At 33.8% G+C, this 19,837-nt stretch overlaps 1 protein-coding gene across 1 annotated transcript; it reads right to left on the bottom strand.

Annotated features, from left to right (window-relative positions):
* Nucleotides 1–4,009: 4,009 nt before the first annotated feature.
* Nucleotides 4,010–11,450, bottom strand: LOC140436176 (general odorant-binding protein 19d-like). The gene is made up of 2 exons (XM_072524879.1): nucleotides 11,332–11,450; nucleotides 4,010–4,391 (listed from the first exon to the last, which is right to left on the bottom strand). Exons 1-2 carry the CDS (start codon nucleotides 11,374–11,376, stop codon nucleotides 4,056–4,058), a joined length of 381 nt encoding a protein of 126 aa, XP_072380980.1. The 5' UTR covers nucleotides 11,377–11,450; the 3' UTR covers nucleotides 4,010–4,055.
* Between the last annotated feature and the right edge of the window lie 8,387 nt (nucleotides 11,451–19,837).

Raw genomic sequence — 19,837 nt, 5'->3', positions numbered from 1 at the left:
AATTTCGTCTTATACCAACTTTTTAATGAACCTGATGTAACCTTCATTAAAACACAGCGACTTAGATGGGCCCGACACATAATACGAATGCCTGACAACATGATTGCTAAAAAGCTATTTACAGAAACACCTATAGGAAGAAGAAACAGAGGCCGCAGAGTTAAGATCGACTTAGGGATACCATAAAAGTTCAGAAGATGGCAATATGTGCCAAAAAACGAACAGAATGGCGACTAATCTTAGAGCAGGCCAGGATCCACAGAGGATTGTCGAGCCAAAGACGATGATGATAAAAAAATAAACGACATTTTTCAACGATGATAATGTCTCTAAAAGAACTTAAAAAACTTCCTCCTGTATATCTACGAACAGATTTGGCAATTTTCGTTTTTTACTTATCTTCCTCGCTCACTAAGTACACGAATTCATTGGTTATCTGATTTTATAGAAATCCTGGTTTCGTCTGAAAATAGCAAGTGTTGCCAATTTTCAATGTTCCAGTTTTGGTGTTGAAAACACTAATTTGGGCGATCGATCTTGTACTGCCTGGTTAACTCGATAACCCATAACTGTCCACGGCTCTATACTTCTTAAGCATGCAGTCTTTTTCTTATCGTTTAAACTGAAACACTTAGACTTGTTGCTTTCAAAAGTTGCCTTTGGACCTTCGTGTAAGAATTTGGTAGTTCTCTTCTAGCTAGTTGAAGAGTGAAACACTTGGCGAGCCGTGGTTTCTTTTTGGAGAATGTGTCTTTGTATATTCTTAAACGTTCCTAATTCCTGATACCTCTAGCATAGGTTTTTGAAACAATGAACTGTGTTACGCCTACCACTACAGCTATGTCCCTCTGTTACATTCCTTACTTCACAAGACCTAATGTCTTTTATCATTGCATATCCGTTAATCTCACATAAGGCATATTTTCGTTTTTAAACGCAAAAGTTAGTTTATTTATTTTCGTTAAATTTACAACTGAAGCAAATAATCACTATAACGTACCGAGCTGTCTTATCTGATTTTTTTATCGGTTTGTTTATTTTCAATAAAAACCTTTACCCTTAGCAGCAACAAGTTTTTTCAAAAGAAATGAAAATGTTAGTTTGAAATACATGATGATTCACTATTATAAGTTTGGTTGTGTGTATATCAACATGTAAGTTATGCAACACATTAAACGTATGTCAACAACGAAAACCGGGAGGAAAATAGTAACTATAAAATTTAGTAGCTGTATAGGTAATTATCATGGGTATTTAGTATATTTTAGGTGGTGTAACACGATAATCAGTCGGCATGAAAGGGTTAAGAAATTAGATAGGCCCAATACTAAATTTTTACTCATACTTTATTATCGTTAGTTTTTTTTTGAATATTTAAAGAATTTAACATATTATATTTGGTCATTGATTTTTAGATTTTATTAGGTTTAATTATTATATAAAGAAAATGATAGGTAAATTTTTAAGTTTACTTGACTAAAGCATATTGGAGCTTTTAATTATCATGTTGTTACATATATCATGGACAAAATTATTGTGAATTATATTCGAACATAATTTTTGGTCATAACTTTAATTTTATGTTGAATAGTACATTCTGACAAATAAATGCATTAAATATTTTAGTTAAAGTTTACCTTTCTCCTTCTTCTTGTAGTGTCTATCTGACTTGTACATTGCTGCTATGAGAATATTTGTGGTTGTTGTGTTGAACCTAAACCACGTATATATATTTTTCAGCCTGTTCCTCATGATTCCGAGGTATTCGATTTTGGCTATTGTGGTTAACAACTCTTGTCCTTTTTGGCTCAACTCCGTGAAAGGCAAGTGCCATTTCAATACCCTTGGAATTATCTATAGGTACACTTGCTTTTAAATTTTTAGATTCTGTCTATTTTATTTATTTCGAAAAAATACATTTTAAATTAATACGTTGATTAAGTACGCCAATAACTTGGATTTTGAGATAAGAAACATATCCATACATACCCATTCATCCAAACATAAACATGTATTTAACACCGATATATGAATGGTTATATTCCTTGAGACGGTAATTGTGCAACACGTAAGAATAATTTGCAACTATCCACTTTATTTAAATATTATGTTTATTTTAGATTAAGCCACAATAATTATTGGTTTCAATGAAAATCACATTTTTAACTAACAAGTATTTGATGTTTCAATTTCCACTCCGGAAATCTTCTTTAAAATAAGATTATTTCAAAAAACTATGAAAATGTACAACCAACAAGCTGTTGCCAGAAGGTTATGTTTTTCAACACTGATGGTTGACTCACCTGGTTATGGTTAAAAGCAATCTATGGGTGGTGTTTTTAGTCCCGAAATATCGAATTGTAATTGTTTTGTGTGTTTTCTTGTATATTTGTATGAAATATGTTTGCGTGGATTATGTGTGTGAATTGTGTGTTGCATTTGTATTGTGTATAGATTGTAGATGACATATCTCCGACTTCGTATTGTTCCGCTATTGTTCGTATATTCTTGTTATTGACTTTTAGTGTTGGCAACCTAAACCTGCTGAATTCTGGTCATGGGTTTGCTGCACATTTTCCGTTATTAAGTACGGTGAGAGCTGATTGTTTGATTTTTCTCCTTCTCAAGTCTGTTTCTTTCATAATTATTGATGTATCTTTCCATTGTACTCTGTGCTCGCTGTCTCAGGCATGTTTACATATGCTCGTTTATCCTGACACTAAGTAGTCTTGTTGTTTCACCCATATAGAAATTGTTGTATTTACAGGGTATTTTATAGATGCAGTTCTTTGATCTTTCTTGTGTGTTGATGGGTTTGGTTTTGGACATGATAGATCTCAGTGTGTTGATTGTTTTGAATGTTGTGATATTATACCTATTAATACACTTTTAAATTTTTCCGATAAGCCCTTTATATACGGCATTGTCATTTTTGAATCCCTTCTTGTTAGAGTTGCAGGATTACTTGTGTGTTTTGTTGTTTCCTTTTTTCCTTGTTCATTGTCCATTTTTTGTTAAAACGTTTATTAGCAGGTTTTTTCTCATTGAACAGCATTTTCATTAGAGCAGGTGCTTCGGACTTTATCATATAATGATTTTAATAATTCTTTTTTTTTAACATTTACGATGTGGTTGGAGTGATAATCTAAATATCTGTTAATTAATTTCTTGACGAAAATTATAGATAATTTCAAAATTTCACCTTGTATTATGCATAAGAGACCCTATATAATATATTTGTTAGGATCAGGTTGTTAAGGAGCTTTTAAAAATATAAAAATATATAGGAGATTGCATTAAAAATAAAGATGATGGACTATGCTATTCTTACGTGAATCACCTTGTTAATTGAAATTTATGTTTAAAAATCGCACCTTTGAATTTAAAAGTTGAAGTATCTTGTCTTTAGCTCCGTCAAAAGATTTTTTTATTCTTTTTAACAATAATAAAATAATACAATTTATTCTATACTCAAAATAATGAACACATTTTTGTCTTTAAACATAACCAAAGAAATTAATATTTAAATGAGAATAAGCCACAACTACTAAAGGTTAAAGTACGTTTATTGACGTTTTAATTTCCACTTCGGAAAACGATTTCCGAAGTGGAAATTGAAACCTCAATAAACGTACTTTAACCTTTAATTGTGGCTTATTCCCATTTAAATATTAACTACTTTAAAATGCCACAAGAAAACAGCTTCAGAACAATATAACCAAAGAAGACTAAAATGATTTTATCAGTATGAAACCATCTTTCAACTCTTTTTCGAGATTATCGTTAATGAAGTTAAATAAGTTTTTTGATGAAGAAGAAAGTTGTTTTCCGACTACCAGATTAATTACATGCCTACTAGGTCAAAACTTCTGAATTAAATTTTGAATTATTGCCTTATTTATAATTTGGTGACTAGGCCAATATCCACTATTTTCAAATGCAATCAAATGATTGTAAATACGAGGTTTTATCTTCTGTTTTATGCAACAGAATTAAAACAACAAAAAAGTTAAAGTATTAATTATTTTATTTTTATGTGTCAGGAATAGAATTTATTATTGCTTAAATGCCTTGACAATACAATCCCTAATCTTGGTCGTATCTTCACATGTGGTAATTTTTCCAACAGCTCCCAAACACTTCTTCAGATCTGTTATGCTTTGAGCGTCCAATTTCGCAGCAGCCTTTGGAAAAGATGTCTCGAACATATCTGGATTTAAGACTCCACTTGCGTCCAACATTCCATCTTTTTCCATAATACATTTCCAGAAGCATCTAATCTCGGGAGATTCCTTGCGAGGTCTAGCAAAGACATCAGCTTCAGTTGCTCCTGACTTGGCAATACACTCTGCTGTATGTTCAGGTTTGTCGTCGGCTTTTAGACCACTAATCTAGAAAAAAGATTGTATAATCAGGGAATTGTGAGCTTAAGCGTAACGTTCATGAAATGTGTCTATAAAAATAAAAAAATATTTATACCACAAATATTTATAATATAGGCAACCATTGTCTAAAGAAATTTTCACTTTTAAAACATTTGAGACATTTGAAATTTGTAGTCACTTTTAAGATTAAAATTTCATTTCATTTTCGAATTCAATCGAATTTTTTCGTATACGAGTTAACTCGAAAGAAAAATTTCGTATACGAATTTGAATCTGTATTTTTGAACGTCCTTCGAAATTTTATACATATACTAAAAGAATTTGCACCGGCAACACTGCAAATTCGAACAACCAAAACTTAAATATTAAAAAAAGAAGAATAATTGGCAGTTTTACCTAACCTAGTTTATGGTGAATTTGTTATCTAAAACAATAAGTAAAAAGGGCATGAAATATGGTGGTTCAGTGTCGGCCGAACAAAAAAAGCCACTCTATCAACTCCATTGTGACGGGCCTTGTTAATCTGTACAATTTTTGAAATTGTACATCCGAATAGTCCTCTAGATGGTTAAGAATGGGTTGGTAAACTTGCCTCTTCGTTCCGCTAATATTATCGCCTCGGCAAGGGCGTTAACTATTTCTTTCTATTAAAAAATTATTTAAACCATCCATTAAAAACAGAGTTCAATGTAAAAATATGGTAGGTATTACTGTAAATTTTATTGTATTGTTCAATCTAAAACAACGATTAAAAACTATCAGCTGAAATTTTATCTGACGTACACGGGCCCAGTGACAACTGAAATGACAAAAATTACTTTGATCGTATACTAGCATCGAAATTCGAATGGTTCATACCCATTCGTGTCGTCGTATACGAAAAAATTCGTATGCGCACTATTCGAAAATATAAAAAACTGGATTTCGAGCGAATTTCTTCTAATTTCGTATGCGAAATATGCTCGAACGAATTCGAAAATACGACCCGAACTTGAATTCTGTGGGGACGTTTGAGTTGTAGTGTTAACAGATAATGTAAAATGCTAATAGATGGAGCTAAAAAAATAACGGTTTGTGTCGCTATCAATTGACAGATTGTATGGGTATATAAAATCGGCGATCAGACCACCTTCCGTACGTTAAAATACAAAATCAATAAAAACCATGTAAGAAAAAAGGGATATGATATAGAGAATATATAAAAGTAAAGTAAAATGGACTAGCTTATCTCTCACATATTTGCAAAGTTCAATATTTAACTTTTTTGGTCAAAATATTATTGGTCAAGAATGAATTTATCTTTCTTTAATATTTTAATATACCTGGATAAAGTACACCTTTTAAATACAAAAAATTACAATTTATTTTAAATTAATGGATATAACAGTAGTTCAATATTTTAAGTGTCCAAAAAGGCATTTTTCTGAGCCGATCTGTGCGAACAGGGTCTACCTGACCTAAACTATTGTTGTTTGTCCCTTAGTTATTAAGACTATCATTGATTTTAATTGTTATATTTTTTTTTGAAACATTTTGAAATATTTTTATAAGGCTAATCTTCGACAATTCTGAAACAACGCACCAAACATGTTCAACATCACGGTAACTCACTTAAAAATCTTAGTGAAAATCTCAGGTGAATATTCTATATTTAATGTCACAACAACTAATTTTTAACACCTTACATTAAATTTATGCTGAGCGATTACATTTGGAAAACCAGAGAAAAATAGAGAATCGAGATGGCGTTTCATTAACCAAAATAAAAACTAGTTGCTGTTGAAAACATAACTAGTATTTCTTGTGTTAGCGACAAATACAACAGTATATACAATGGACACATTGCAGGGCATACACATGCCAATTGCAGGCAATAAGAAGAAACTGATAGGACAAAATTAAAACTCAACATGCCAACACTAAAACTTTTAATCAAACCTCTTAATAACAAAAAAACTATTAAAGTTACTTAAGATTTAAGAACCTTAACAAAACAATCCCTAATTTTGCTCATATCGTCACAAATTGCAATTTTTCCTACAGTTCCTAAACATTTCTTTAAGTCAGTAATCTGCTGAGGTTGCAAGCTGGCAGCAGCTTTCGGGAAACCTTTTTCAAACAAGTCTACGTTTAAAACACCAGCTGCATCCAACACAGTACTTTTTTCTAGTATACATTTCCAGAAGCAGTTAATTTCTTTAGAGAACTTACGAGGTCTTGCAAAAACATCGGCTTCGAGGGCCCCTGACTTTGCTAGACATTCTTGTGTACCCTCCGGACGGTCCTCAACGGCATATATACATGAAAACTAGAAATATAAAGTAATGTTACAAAAAATGCGTTCGACTTCATGAATTCAAGATTTCATGAATAATCCTAATAAATAAAAAATTGTTATTAAGGATCACACCAATATTATTCTGCAAAGTACTAAACGTACCTATAAACATTTTTTTAATGGATTCGTTGTGAACAAATTATTATATGTAGTTCTCTCATGTTCTTTTCATATCTGTATCCCATATAATAAAGTACATGGCCTGTAATAGCGAGATACGAATAACAATACACTGGTTAACAGAAAATTTAAGGGGTGCGGGGAAATACTGCATTTTAATTTAATTAGTAAGAGGTTGTCCAAATGGTGTTAGACACACGAAGGCTACAAAAATGGCATTCGGGTATCAAATATCTGATAATTTTTTAGGACATAATAATGAAAAGATCTCGCATAATATTACAAATGGGTACTATTTCAGGGGGACTATTACAGGTAAAAAAATTATGACAGATTACTGACATCTTGAAAGCTTTAAAAATTAGAATATGAAGTTGATAGATGCACTTAAAAGAAGAAGGTATGTTTGTATTCAAGAAACAAAGTATAACGGATAAAGGGCCAAAGAACTGGATAATTAATAAATGTAAATGGTGTTATGTAGGGAAACATAACACTAGTAATGAAGTTGGTATAATTGGTGATAGAGCAATGAAAGAAAATGCAGTAAAAGTTGTAAAAACGAGATATGTCACCTAAATTTGCGCTTTACAAAAAAGTCTTGAATGGTGAATCTGTTTATGCCCCTTAAGTCAGTCCAATAGAGCATTCCCATGATCACACATTAATTATGAGACATAGTACAAAATATTTCATCAAAAATATAGGTATCAAAGAGAGAATATAAAGTAATACATGAGAAATTAGCGCAAAATCTATCTAGCCAGTCCAGCGTGCAATAGACTTTTAAAATTTCTGATAGCAGATACTAAACGTCGTATCTACACGATCAAACCAGTGCTCATCTATGGATCAGAAACCAGATTAACAAAATCGGACGAATCGCAACTGGTAATATTTAAAAGAAAAGTTGTTCAATATATACACGGTGATAATGCAAAAATGGTGATATTTGGAGAAGACGATACAATTTCGAAATCATAACCTACGGAGACCCTTTGAACCAGCAAGAATCATAGCTCAACGACACATGGTGACAAGACAACCCAAAGAGCGGCAAAAAATACGATACATGAATCAAGTACAGAAGGATTTAAGAGACTAGAATCTGAAGAACGAAAGCTGTAAATAGGAATGAATAGGGATGATTAATTCTAGGAATAGAAATGAATAAAAACATGCCAAGAACCAATCTAGGTTGTGAAGCCAATAATGATGATGATGGCGGACTAGGCTTTCGAACTAGAAATGATGCTGAAGATGATCTGTTAGAATTAGTAAAAACTCTAAATATGGCCATTGGGAACACATTTGTTAATGAAGCAAAATCTTATTAAATCATAATAAATCGTAATAAATCTTAATAAATCCTAATAAATATTAATAAATTTTAATAAATCTTAATAAATCTTAATAAATCTTAATTAATCTTAATAAATCTTAATAAATCTTAATAAATCTTAATAAATCTTAATAAATCTTAATAAACCTTAATAAATCTTAATAAATGTTAATAAATGTTAATACATCTTAATAAATCTTAATAAATCTAAATAAATCTTAATAAATCTTAATAAATCTTAATAAATCTTAATAAATTTTAATAAATCTTAATAAATCTCAATAAATTTTAATAAAGCTTAATAAATCTTAATAAATCGTAATAAATCTTAATAAATCTTAATAAATCTTAATAAATCTTAATAAATCTTAATAAATCTTAATAAATCTTAATAAATCTTAATAAATCTTAATAAATCTTAATAAATCTTAATAAATCTTAATAAATCTTAATAAATCTTAATAAATCTTAATAAATCTTAATAAATCTTAATAAATCTCAATAAATCATAATAAATCTTAATAAACCTTAATAAATCTTAATAAATCTTTAATAAAAAAATTATTATATTCGGCCTAGGAAGCCAAGAATGTAAGTATACAGTGTTCACATTTTAATCCAGTAAGTCGGTCAGATAACCAAGCGGGCTAGGCGGCCGATTCTCATTCGCTTCACTGTTGAATGGTTCAGTGGATGTGGGATCGAGCCCCAGCTCGGTGTACAGAAAAATTAAAAGGCTAACTCAGCAGTTTAAAATTCTAGATGAATCTGCGGCTTAGACTGAAATATGCTGGTGTCGGATCGGCTTATGGTGGAGCAGTACGGCAAGAGATAAGGGCTTGCGGCACGGTGATACTCCTCCATAGATCCATATCGGAAGGGCGAGCGCCTAAATACCGGTGTATATATAAGTACTACTGCTGACCGTCGTCGTAATCTAAGTTGCGACCGTGACCTGGGTCAATTGTAGGCACGTTGAAATTTGTAATGGAGTAGAAAAGTACCATATGTTTTTCTTTTGGAAGAAAATGTTGAGCTAATGTACTGGAAGTCTGACGCGACATTATATCAAAAAATATTAGTTGTTTGTGCATTAAATTGAGATGAGGAATGAAACCAAAATATCAGTCAGGACCAGAACCATTTGTAAAACCAAATTGTGTTAATATTTACTAAGAAACCAAATAATAATATTCAACTTATGATTAACCTTCGTTCAATGATTACCAAAATATCGGACGTATATACAAATAAAAATATCTTGGAACTTTAATAAATGAGAATGATTTTGCAAAGAAACTAACCACCACAAGCGAAATTACACGTAGCATAGTGTAACGTATAACTAGATGTTATATATTCAGTATCCTACTATACGGTATACAGGCAACCACTCTACTAGTACTAGAGCTACTAATGCTACGATGAGAAAAGTTGAAGTTTTCGAGATGTGGCTTTACAGAACAATCCTAAGAATATCTTATGTAGGGAGAGTTACAAATGAAGAAGTCTTGCGAAGACTTTTAAAAGAAATAGATAGAGAAATAGATATGGCTGCGCAATCTCATAAAGTGGTTAAGTTGTTTCTCTAACCAGCTTTTTAAAACATCAGTGCATAGAGTTCTGGTAATCGCCAACCTTCGAAAGAATACGACACCTTAAGAAGAAGAGGAATCTAGAATACGATTTAAGAGGAAAGGATGTGACTACGCTAGTAAGAACAATAATAAGAAGAGGATGGACCACTATCAAACCAAGAGAACAAAAGGGCGTGGTCGTAATAAATAAAACTAAAGAAAAGTCGTTCGCAAACCTACTGAAGAAAATTAAAGAAAATCTGGCAGAAAGGAAAGATGTAGGGATGTAAGGGACCAAGCGATATTGCTGGAACTAGGAGGAGTAAGAAAAATGGACAAACATGTTAAAAAAATACTTTCGGGAAAAGAGCGCGTGTCCAGAGTGATGGCAAAAGGGGGGCCTCTCAAAAATAGGATCTTAGTGCAGGAAATAACATCTGACACTAAGGCAGAAATAATACAAGATACAAGAAAGTAGCAGAGAAAGCTGCAGGTAAAGAGCAGGTCTGTGAAGTAGTCTAAGTCTGGACAGACGGACGAGACGACGTGACACGAAAGGTATGGAGAGCGCCGTAATAGTTGTTGACGAAGGCACTGTTGAAAAATTCCTTAATATGAAAACGATACGAATGAACTCTACATCTTGTCGAGTGGTGGAAGCAAGGGCAGTAATAACCAGATGCAGAAGATGCCTTGCCTTTGGACACTGGAACTGCAAGGGCCAAAACAAAAGAGGGTGCTGCTTCCGATGTGACAGCAAGGGTCATTTGATTGCTTAATGCAAGAAAGAGATGTTTAAAGAGAAACTAGAAGACATCAATGAAGGCATATTAATTAACGAAACGTTAGTGAATATTCTCAGATATGCAGATGATACAATACTCCTTGCATACAGTAGAGAAGGGAAGGAATCTTCTCTACTGTCCGCAGTAAAGAATTTTCTTTTATCTACGTTATAGCTTTAGAGGAAGTAATCAGATACAATAACTTGGGGTGTAAGCTAAATGAACAATGGGACGGCAGCCTTGAAATAAAACGATGCATTGAAATAGCCAGAAGCGCTTTCAATAAGATGACAGCAGTATTATGCAATGGAAAACTTGGAATAGAAATTTGAACTAGACTACTGAGTTTCTTACGTATTCTTGGCTCTTTTATATGGAGTTAAAGCCTACACAGTTACGGACGCAACTGAAAAAGTACTTGCCAGCTTTGAGAAGTAATGTTAATGAAGAATGTGGAAAATATCATGAACAAAACACGTAACAAAAAGGGAAACATTAATAAAGGTAAAACAAGAAAAAGAAATACTCAATACTCGCTATAAAGAAAAGAAAAATGAGTTAATTTAGTCACAGTTAATGTGATTGGTTATAAAAGGGAAAGTGGAAGAAAAAAGAGGATCGGGAAAACGACGCACATCCTCATTAAAAAGTTTAAAGTAGTGGAATGCAAAAACAAGAATAGAAGACCTTTAAGTCCTTAAAGAATATGGTACAATCAATGAAAACTAGATATATATTGTAAAAACATGTCTAGTTGATATTATACATAGTATAGAAAACTTACACATAACGCTACGGCAATAACTAATACACTTGGAAATTTTGACATTTTTACTTCACTGTTAATACTGTGATACAAAGTTACTTCGTAATCTAATAGCGTGTGGTAAATATTGAATTGGAATTTATATTATATACGAAAAATTTGATTACGTTAGTTAACAATAATACATTAATTGAACACAATATTTTTTGTAATTTATATTTCCTGTTCCAAAAACATGAATAGATCTTGCACAATAGCCGAAGGCTAGCCCATGTTGTTAAATTGTTAAAATCGTAAAAATGTATCTGCCTTAAGATTAAAAAGTGTATCAAAAAAAAATGAAAATCACTAATCTTAATATTTCTGTTCAGAAAAAAAAAGATAAAAGTAAACTACATTTAAGGGAGAAGGGGAAGGTCTGGGACAAGGGAGGTTTGGGACATTTCAAATTTCCCACCTTTATATGTGAACTATCAGTTCTGTACTTTCTCACCCGAAGTATTACTGGTTGTAGCATTTCCTATTCGTTTAGTGTTGTAGAAGCACATGTGTTGTGATAAAGAGAGAATATTATTGATTTTCATTTTTGAAAGGTAAGAATTTAACTTGTTTATAAATTATTTTTTCTGATTATTATAATATTTCAAGGCAATATAGAAACCAATATAATGATAAGCTTTTATTAAAGTTTGTAAATTATATAATACAAAACGCTGGGACACCTTGAGGTTATGTTTGTTCACTGATTTATTGTAAAATGCTCCACTGGGAGGACTAGGACATAGCATGCATGGGAGGTCTGGGACATTGTCCCAGACTTGTCCTGTTGAATTACTTTTAATTTGATATTATTTAGATTCTTTTAATAGTATATTTTTCCTTTGTTATAGTGTAAGATGCCTCATAAGTGGAAGAAGAAAAATTCTGAGAGGACTGCTCCATTAAAGTCTCGCATTGTGGAGGCCATTCAGCAGATTAAAGAAGGAAATAGTATAAGGCAGGTAGCAAAGACGTATAGTATTTCAAAATCGGCTCTTCAACGCCATTTGAAGAAATATGATGAAGCTCCCAACAAGGAATACGTTGTTTTTTGTTCTAATTTGATATGTGGTATGGTATTCTCCGAAGAGCAAGAATTGGCTCTAGTAGAATACATCCTGTCTGCAAGTACAATGCATCATGGTTTAACATCAGTTCAGGTCAGAATTCTAGCATGGCAATATGCAAGTGCCCTGAAATGTAAAGTAGGCAATTCATGGAAAGTTAACCAAATGGCAGGATATAACTGGTTCAAAGGCTTCATGGAACGCCACAAAGAACTGTCGCTACGTTCTCCAGCAGCTACAAGTCTAGGAAGGGCAACAAGCTTTAACAAAACCAATTGAAAAGCAAGTAGGACAAGTGACATCGGCTGGAAGGGGGGAGCAAATCACTGGCCTTTTTATAGTAAATGCAATAGGAAACGCTTTACCACCTGTAATTGTGTTTCCCAGAATCAGATATAAGGAGTTTTTCTTAAATGGTGCTCCTCCAGGCAGCATTGCACTAACTGGCAAGACAGGTTGGATGTCAAGTGATCTTTTTAAATAGAGTCTAGAACACATAATTCATCACACAAAATGCACTAAAGAACAACCAATATTGTTACCTTTAGACAACCACGAGAGCCATGTGGGTTTAGAAGTGATAATGACAGCAAAAAAAAGGGAGTTATACTTTTAACGTTTCCACCACATTGTAGTCACAGACTACAGCCCCTCCATGTATCTATTTTTGCTCCATTTAAAAGTCAATATAACAGAGTTTGTAATGATTGGCTACTAAATCACCCAGACAAAACCATATCCATCTACTGCATAGGTGATCTTGTGGGACAAGCTTATCCTTTGACTGTAACGCAGAAGAACATTATTGCTGGTTTTCGAAAGACTGGCATCTACCCTTTCAACAGTGAGCCATTCACCGAATTTCTAATGTCCTCAGTAACTGACCGGCCTCCTCCATCTGTACAAGCTAATGGTACTTCTTCATCAGCAGAACAAGAATATCCTGAAATTGACTATGTAGCGAGTTCACATTATTCCTCAAAAGATCCTTCTACATCTTTTGAAAAATCATCAACTTCTGAAGACTCTAACGGCACTCAAGAACTTATAATACCAATGAAAATCCTGATTACACCTGAGCAAATCCGACCATTTCGTAAAGCTGCACAACGCAAAGAAGCTCGAAGAGGAAGAAATAGAGGCAGAAGTCGTATTTTACCAGTACACCAGAGAAAGCAGAAGCCGAAAGATTAGCTCTCGAGAGAAAAAGGAAGAAGTCTGGTAAATTATCTGTAGCCATCCGCAATATATCTAATAAGAAGAAAGTTTGTGAAGATTCTAAGTCTTCGTTCGAGGAAGTACAAATAATACCATATCGAGATACAGATGATGATCTAGAAATATTTCTGAGTTCTAAGGAGGATGAAATGAAAGAAATAGATTGGAATCATAGTTCTGAGAATCTGACTGACGATTTTGTGCTTGTTAAATTTTGTACTAAAAAGTCTGTTGTTTATTATGTTGGGAGAGTATTGAAGTGTGATTCATTAGATGAAGTTGAAGCTCAATTCATGCGTAAAAAAGGAGGAATCTGGAAATTTTATTTTAAAAATTTGGGGGACAATAGCGTTATTGAGAAACAGGATATATTGTTTAATTTGCCTGCACCAATATCATCTGGAGGCACAGAGAGAGTAAAATCATTGTTTGTATTTCCGGTTAAATTGTCAAAATACTATGTACAATAAATAAAAGTTTCTATTGTGTTGAAAAAAACATTTATTACATCCTGTCCCGGACCTCCCTACTAGTGTCCCACTCCTCCCAGTGGTATGGGTGGTATGGGACATTTGCAGCTCCTCACACTATCCATTATACTTCATTTTCAAGAATACTTATATCAGCCATTTTTTTAAAATTGAGTAGACCAAACATCTAACATATCCTAGCATTATTATTTCACGAGGAGCTAATAAATAATTAAAAAAAAATATTATTCAAAAAGTGTCCCACACCTACCACTTCTCCCCTACATTTAAATATAAAAAATTATTTCTTAATTTAACTCCAAAATTTAAGGACACCATCCTTTTCGTTACACAGTGCAATCGACAAGAAATTACATTCCCAGTGCTTTAAGTTTATTTGTGTACATAAAATTCTTCTTTAAAACAAACCTTCGCCCAAATAGTTTCCGTGAAAATCTTGTCAATAGGAGTATTTACAGGTAACTATCACCCATTCAATCTTAATCCAAAGAATCAGATTCTCATCATATGATAAAAGGTGTCACTGACAAAATCGATAAAAATATAAAACCAAAAGGAATTAAAGCAATATTTACTCCTCACCAAACACTTTCTTCTCATATCCGATGCTTTAACGATAACATCCCAAATGAATAACAAGACTGTACATGATCTTACATCCGAAACCAATCGAGAAAAATCCAAAACAATATCAACATTCTATTTTCGTTCGAAATTCCTATTCAGTTTTAGCCCTAGACCAACAATATCTCCATAAACTTCACAAAATTGTTTTTAAAAATTACAGATCTACAGCCTCTTTTTCTATAGACGAAGAATTTCCAAATTATGAAAAGGTTGCTGGTGTGGTTAAAAATGGTCTTATACTCACAATCTGTATTTAGTTATTGCAGATTTCATTAAGACAATGATTGGGTGACCTATCTGTTTACTATCTGTGAACTATCTGTTTACAAACACTGTTATCCGCTGTTTACAAATTATATAGCATCATGAGGCCTTCAAGAAACTATGTAAGCCAGTATGTATACAACTAAAAATTCATTTAAAACTCAAAAATTTCTCTCAAATTTTCATCATCACATCACCATTATGATCTTTACGCGCTAGATTTTCGGAATAGAAAGGTTGTGGAGTCGACGGAAGGCAGGAATTAATTCACTTTCCCTGATAAGCCTGTTTACTACACAACCGAGTATTTCTTCTGGGCGAAAGTAGAATGGGTTATAAACAGTTTGGATGCGCATCCTCTTACAAAAAAGCTTTGAATTCCAAAAGAACGTTTATGTTTGTTTCATCGAATTCGAGAAGGCATTCGACAGAGTATTGTGTTCTACTGACCAACGGTTTTCCGGCGGATGAGTTAGTAAGTGTTTAGGGCACTCTTTTGCCGTGGAGTTGAGAAATTGGCTCCGAAGGCGGATTCACCAACAATATTTCAACGGCATAAGGATCAAGCAGGCAAACGGAAAACCACTTGATTACAGATTCCAGAGCACGTTATAAAATGACAAACAAAAGTAACAGGGTGCTATGCGATCCGACAAGCAAACGGCGCCAACGTCTAGTCCGGGTCGACGGGTGTGAAATTGACGACCGGGCAGATGGATGTGTGCAACCAGGCTACATCTGCAAAATTGGTGACTGTAAACCCAAAAATTAAAACTACGTACAAAACACCGTATAGCCACATGGAACGGTAGAGATTTGTTAGACCCAGGAAAACTACATATCTTAGATCGAGAGCTTATGAGAGAAAAAGTAGACATATTTAGGGTTTCAGAAACCCACTGGGAAGGTCAGGGTCACTGGGAATCCAACTACTATAAAATATTCATGTCGGGAGTCAATAAAACCGGTCAAAAGGCGTAGCAATACTGGTACAAAAGAACCTGGCAAAATGTGTATATGAATACCTTCCAATTAATGACCGTCCAATTAAAATTGCTCTCGCTGGACAGCCAACAAAGATCCATGTACTACAAGTATATATGCCAACATGCGATGGGACAGATGAAAAAGTGGAAGAGATGTACCAGTTATTAAACAGTAACATCGTTAATATACCCAAAAAAGAACCAGTCATAATATTGGGTGTTTGGAATGCAAAAATAGGCAAAACAACAACAGAAGATCTGCTGAAAGGGACAGTTGGCGGGTTTGAAATAGGTGAACGAAATAAGAGAGGAGAAAGGCTATTACAATTTGTCATCGACACTGAACTTGTATCATGTATCATGAACACCATGTTTAAGCATCATCCGCGAATACTTGGATCAAGTTGGACTTCACCGGGGGAAGATATAAAAACCAAATAGATTATATTCTTGTCAGCAAACGATGGAAAAGTTCAGTAGTCAACGTAAAGACAAAACCAGCGGCTAATTGCGAAATAGACCATAAACTGAAACAAATAAAACAATTAAATAAATAGCTAAAGAACCTGGAAAATACAAAGAAACACCAAGACATAGTAACACACTAAACATTACTGGCGATCCCAACCAAACATGGGAACATACAAAGACGTGGATTATAGACGCAATAAATATTACAAACCCCAAAGAAACCCCAAGGAACGAAAAACACTGGATGACCGATGAGACACTAAACCTAGTAGAAGAACGAAGAAAAATTAGAAACAATGCTTCAAATCCAACAGAAACTGAAAACAACATAGCATAAAATCATCAAGTAGAAGAGACAAAAATAATCATATTAAAGAAATATGCAATAACTACACAAACACGTCGACCGTCAAGAATCTAGAGAACTATTTGTCAAAGTAAAATACTTAACTAAAGAGTTCAAACCACAAACGCAGGTAATTAAAGATAACTTGGGAACAATCATCACCAATCCAGAGGGCATATCAGCAACATGGAAACAATATTGTGAAATGTTGTTTCATAGTGACCATAAATACGTGAATCCAGAAGAAATAAATGACGAAAAGGAACCACATATTTTAAAATCGGAAATAGAAACCGCAATAAAAAAATTAAAAACGGGAAAATCTCAAAGAGAAGACGGAATCACGGAGGAAGCAATTAAAGAAATGAGAGACATAGAAATTAAAGTAATGTTCAAACTGTGTAATGGAATCTGGAACACAGGACAATGGCCAGATGATTGATGTAAGCTCAATTTCATACCCATTTATAAGAAAGGCTCTCCAACTGACTAATAACTACCGCACTATAGCCCCAGAAAGAGGCACACGAAAACAAATTCTCAATCATAGACAAATTATAGAAAAATCTAGAGAATTTAATCTAGAAACATATTTGTGCTTCGTCGACTACTCGAAAGCGTTCGATAATGTAAAGTGGCATAAAATGTGGGGAATACTAAGAGAAATGGGTACCCCCGAATATCTCATATACCTACTGAAACAACTGTATATCAACAACACAGCAAACGTAAGAGTCAACAAGATATAGTTCAATAATTTTAAACTAAAAGCCAGTGTTCGTCAAGGATGTATTATCTCTCCCACGTTATTCAATATATATAGCGAACACATCATGCGCATTGTATTCGACGGATGGCAAGGAGGAATATCAGTCAGAGGCCGAAAAATCAGCAATCTCCGCTATGCTGACGACATTTTAGTACTAGCATCATCAACAAATGACTTTGAATACATCATGAATAGACTAGATACTATTAGTCGTGAATATGGACTTAAAATTAATGTACAGAAGACCACGGTAATGATAATCGATCAAATTAGAAATAACCAGCCGGAAATAGGAAACGTAGCGGGGTTTGAAGTGGTAAGCCGTTTCAATTACTTAGGTTCTGTTATCACAAACAATGGTGGATGCGAAGAAGAGATACGTCGACGCCTTACAATGGCCAGATCAGCAACGGTTAAACTTACTAAAATCTGGATAAATACGGACATAACCAAGAACACGAAACTACGCCTAGTACGGACGCTTATCTTTCCTATCGCTACCTATGCGTCAGAAACTTGGACCATTAAAAAGTCCGACTCTCGACGTATAATGGCCTTTGAAATGAGGGTATATCGTAGAATGATGCGCATACCCTGGACAGCACATCGCACAAATGTCTCAATATTGACAGAACTCGACATCAATACTATACTGACCAGAATCATCAACCAAAATATATTGAGGTACTTTGAACACATTACCAGACGAATGGAAGTCATGAAGAGGTTGGTGGTTGAAGGCTAGGTAGATGGTAAAAGAACCCGAGGAAGATCTACACTCCGATGGTCAGACCAAATAAAGTGCGCTACCGGTTACTCTCTGTCTTAGGCAGCACACCGCGCTCAGAAGAGAGAAGAATGGATAGCAACCATTCGTAAAATACCATAACGTCATCACATCCTTACGAAGGATAAAGGATAGAGGAGGATTTGTCGTTTATCCCAAAGAAAAAAAAAGTCGTCACGCTGTTATCATCTTTTCACTATGATGACTCGATTGATGAAGATTCTGGAGATGCCTGTAAGCCCAATATTATTAGTTTCTATAACATTACAAAATCGAGCGATGACTCAGTCGATCACAAATGTGCAGCTTATAACGTAGGCAGAAATACCCGAAGATAGCCAATGGTCATTTTTTATAATTTAGTTAAAATTGCAGGCGTAAAGTCTCACGTCATACATAAATGTAATGCAAATGAAAACGACCTAATTTCGGAACGAAGATTATTTCTGAAAACAATTGGCTTAGCCTTGACAAGAGAGAACATGCTAACCAGAGCAAGAGACCCTAATTTACAAAAGGATATTAGAAATATCGCCCAAAAATTAAGCGGAGTACATGCAGATCCAGCGCCTCCGCGTCCAAATACACGAGGTCGTTGCTTCATTGTCCCAATCGCAAAACACAATATTTTTGTATCAAATGCCAAAACTGGTTATGCTTAGAGCTTCTTCTCCTTCTTCTTCTTCGTCTAGCCATTCACGTCCACATCTGAACATAAGCCTCTTCAAGTCTTCCTTTCCATTGTTTTTTATTGTACGCTACTTGTAGCCAATCTTTCCCGGCAGTCCTTTTCAGATCATCTGTCCATCTCACAGGAGGTCTGCCTTTGGGTCTTTTGTGTTGGTAAGGTCTCCAGGTTAAAATTGATCTGTGCCATTTGTTTAGATCGCTCCTAGCTACATGTCCAGCGTATTCCTATTTCAAATTTAATGATTTTTGCACCACATCGGTGAGTTTGGTTTTCTGTCTTATCCATGTGTTTGTTTTCTTGTCCTTAAGTGATATACCTAGCATTGCTCTTTCCATCGCGTGTTGAGTGACTCTAAGTATATTCATATTCTTTTTTGTGATTGTCCATGTTTGTGCCGCATAAGTTAATATCGGAATAATGCATGCATCAAAAACTTTAGGTCTAAGATGTAATTGAATTTGTTGCTTAGAGCATGTTAAAACTATTTCCAAAGACTTCAATGGCAATTGAAATTAGGATTAGAATTTTGTTTATTAAATGTAAGAGAAGTATATTTTTGTTAACTTTTTTTTGCATTTGCTTAAAGGTGTTGTTTATTTTATTATTGGGTTTAAAATGTATTGAAAAGAAAATAAAAAAAAATTTACCTATATCAAATAGTTTTATTTTAATCTTTTCTAATGTATTGTATAAAATAAAAACTTCGCCTCACAGATCCCACCCGAATGCCTGTCAAAGGCATTCTCAAAGTCAACTAGACATATGAAT

The sequence above is a fragment of the Diabrotica undecimpunctata genome, chromosome 3 (assembly GCF_040954645.1).
Source record: "Diabrotica undecimpunctata isolate CICGRU chromosome 3, icDiaUnde3, whole genome shotgun sequence".
NCBI classification, from domain to species: Eukaryota; Metazoa; Arthropoda; class Insecta; order Coleoptera; family Chrysomelidae; genus Diabrotica; species Diabrotica undecimpunctata.
Note: the sequence above shows the minus strand (reverse complement) of the source record. Positions and strands in the feature narration are given on the sequence as shown.

Bases quoted from the DNA above. Each gene is read 5' to 3' on its own strand.
- LOC140436176 (XM_072524879.1), bottom strand. From the start codon at position 11,376: ATGTCAAAATTTCCAAGTGTATTAGTTATTGCCGTAGCGTTATGT. The intron at 4,392-11,331 runs GTAAGTTTTCTA...TCTTTTTTCTAG, and splicing joins TTATTGCCGTAGCGTTATGT to ATTAGTGGTCTAAAAGCCGA.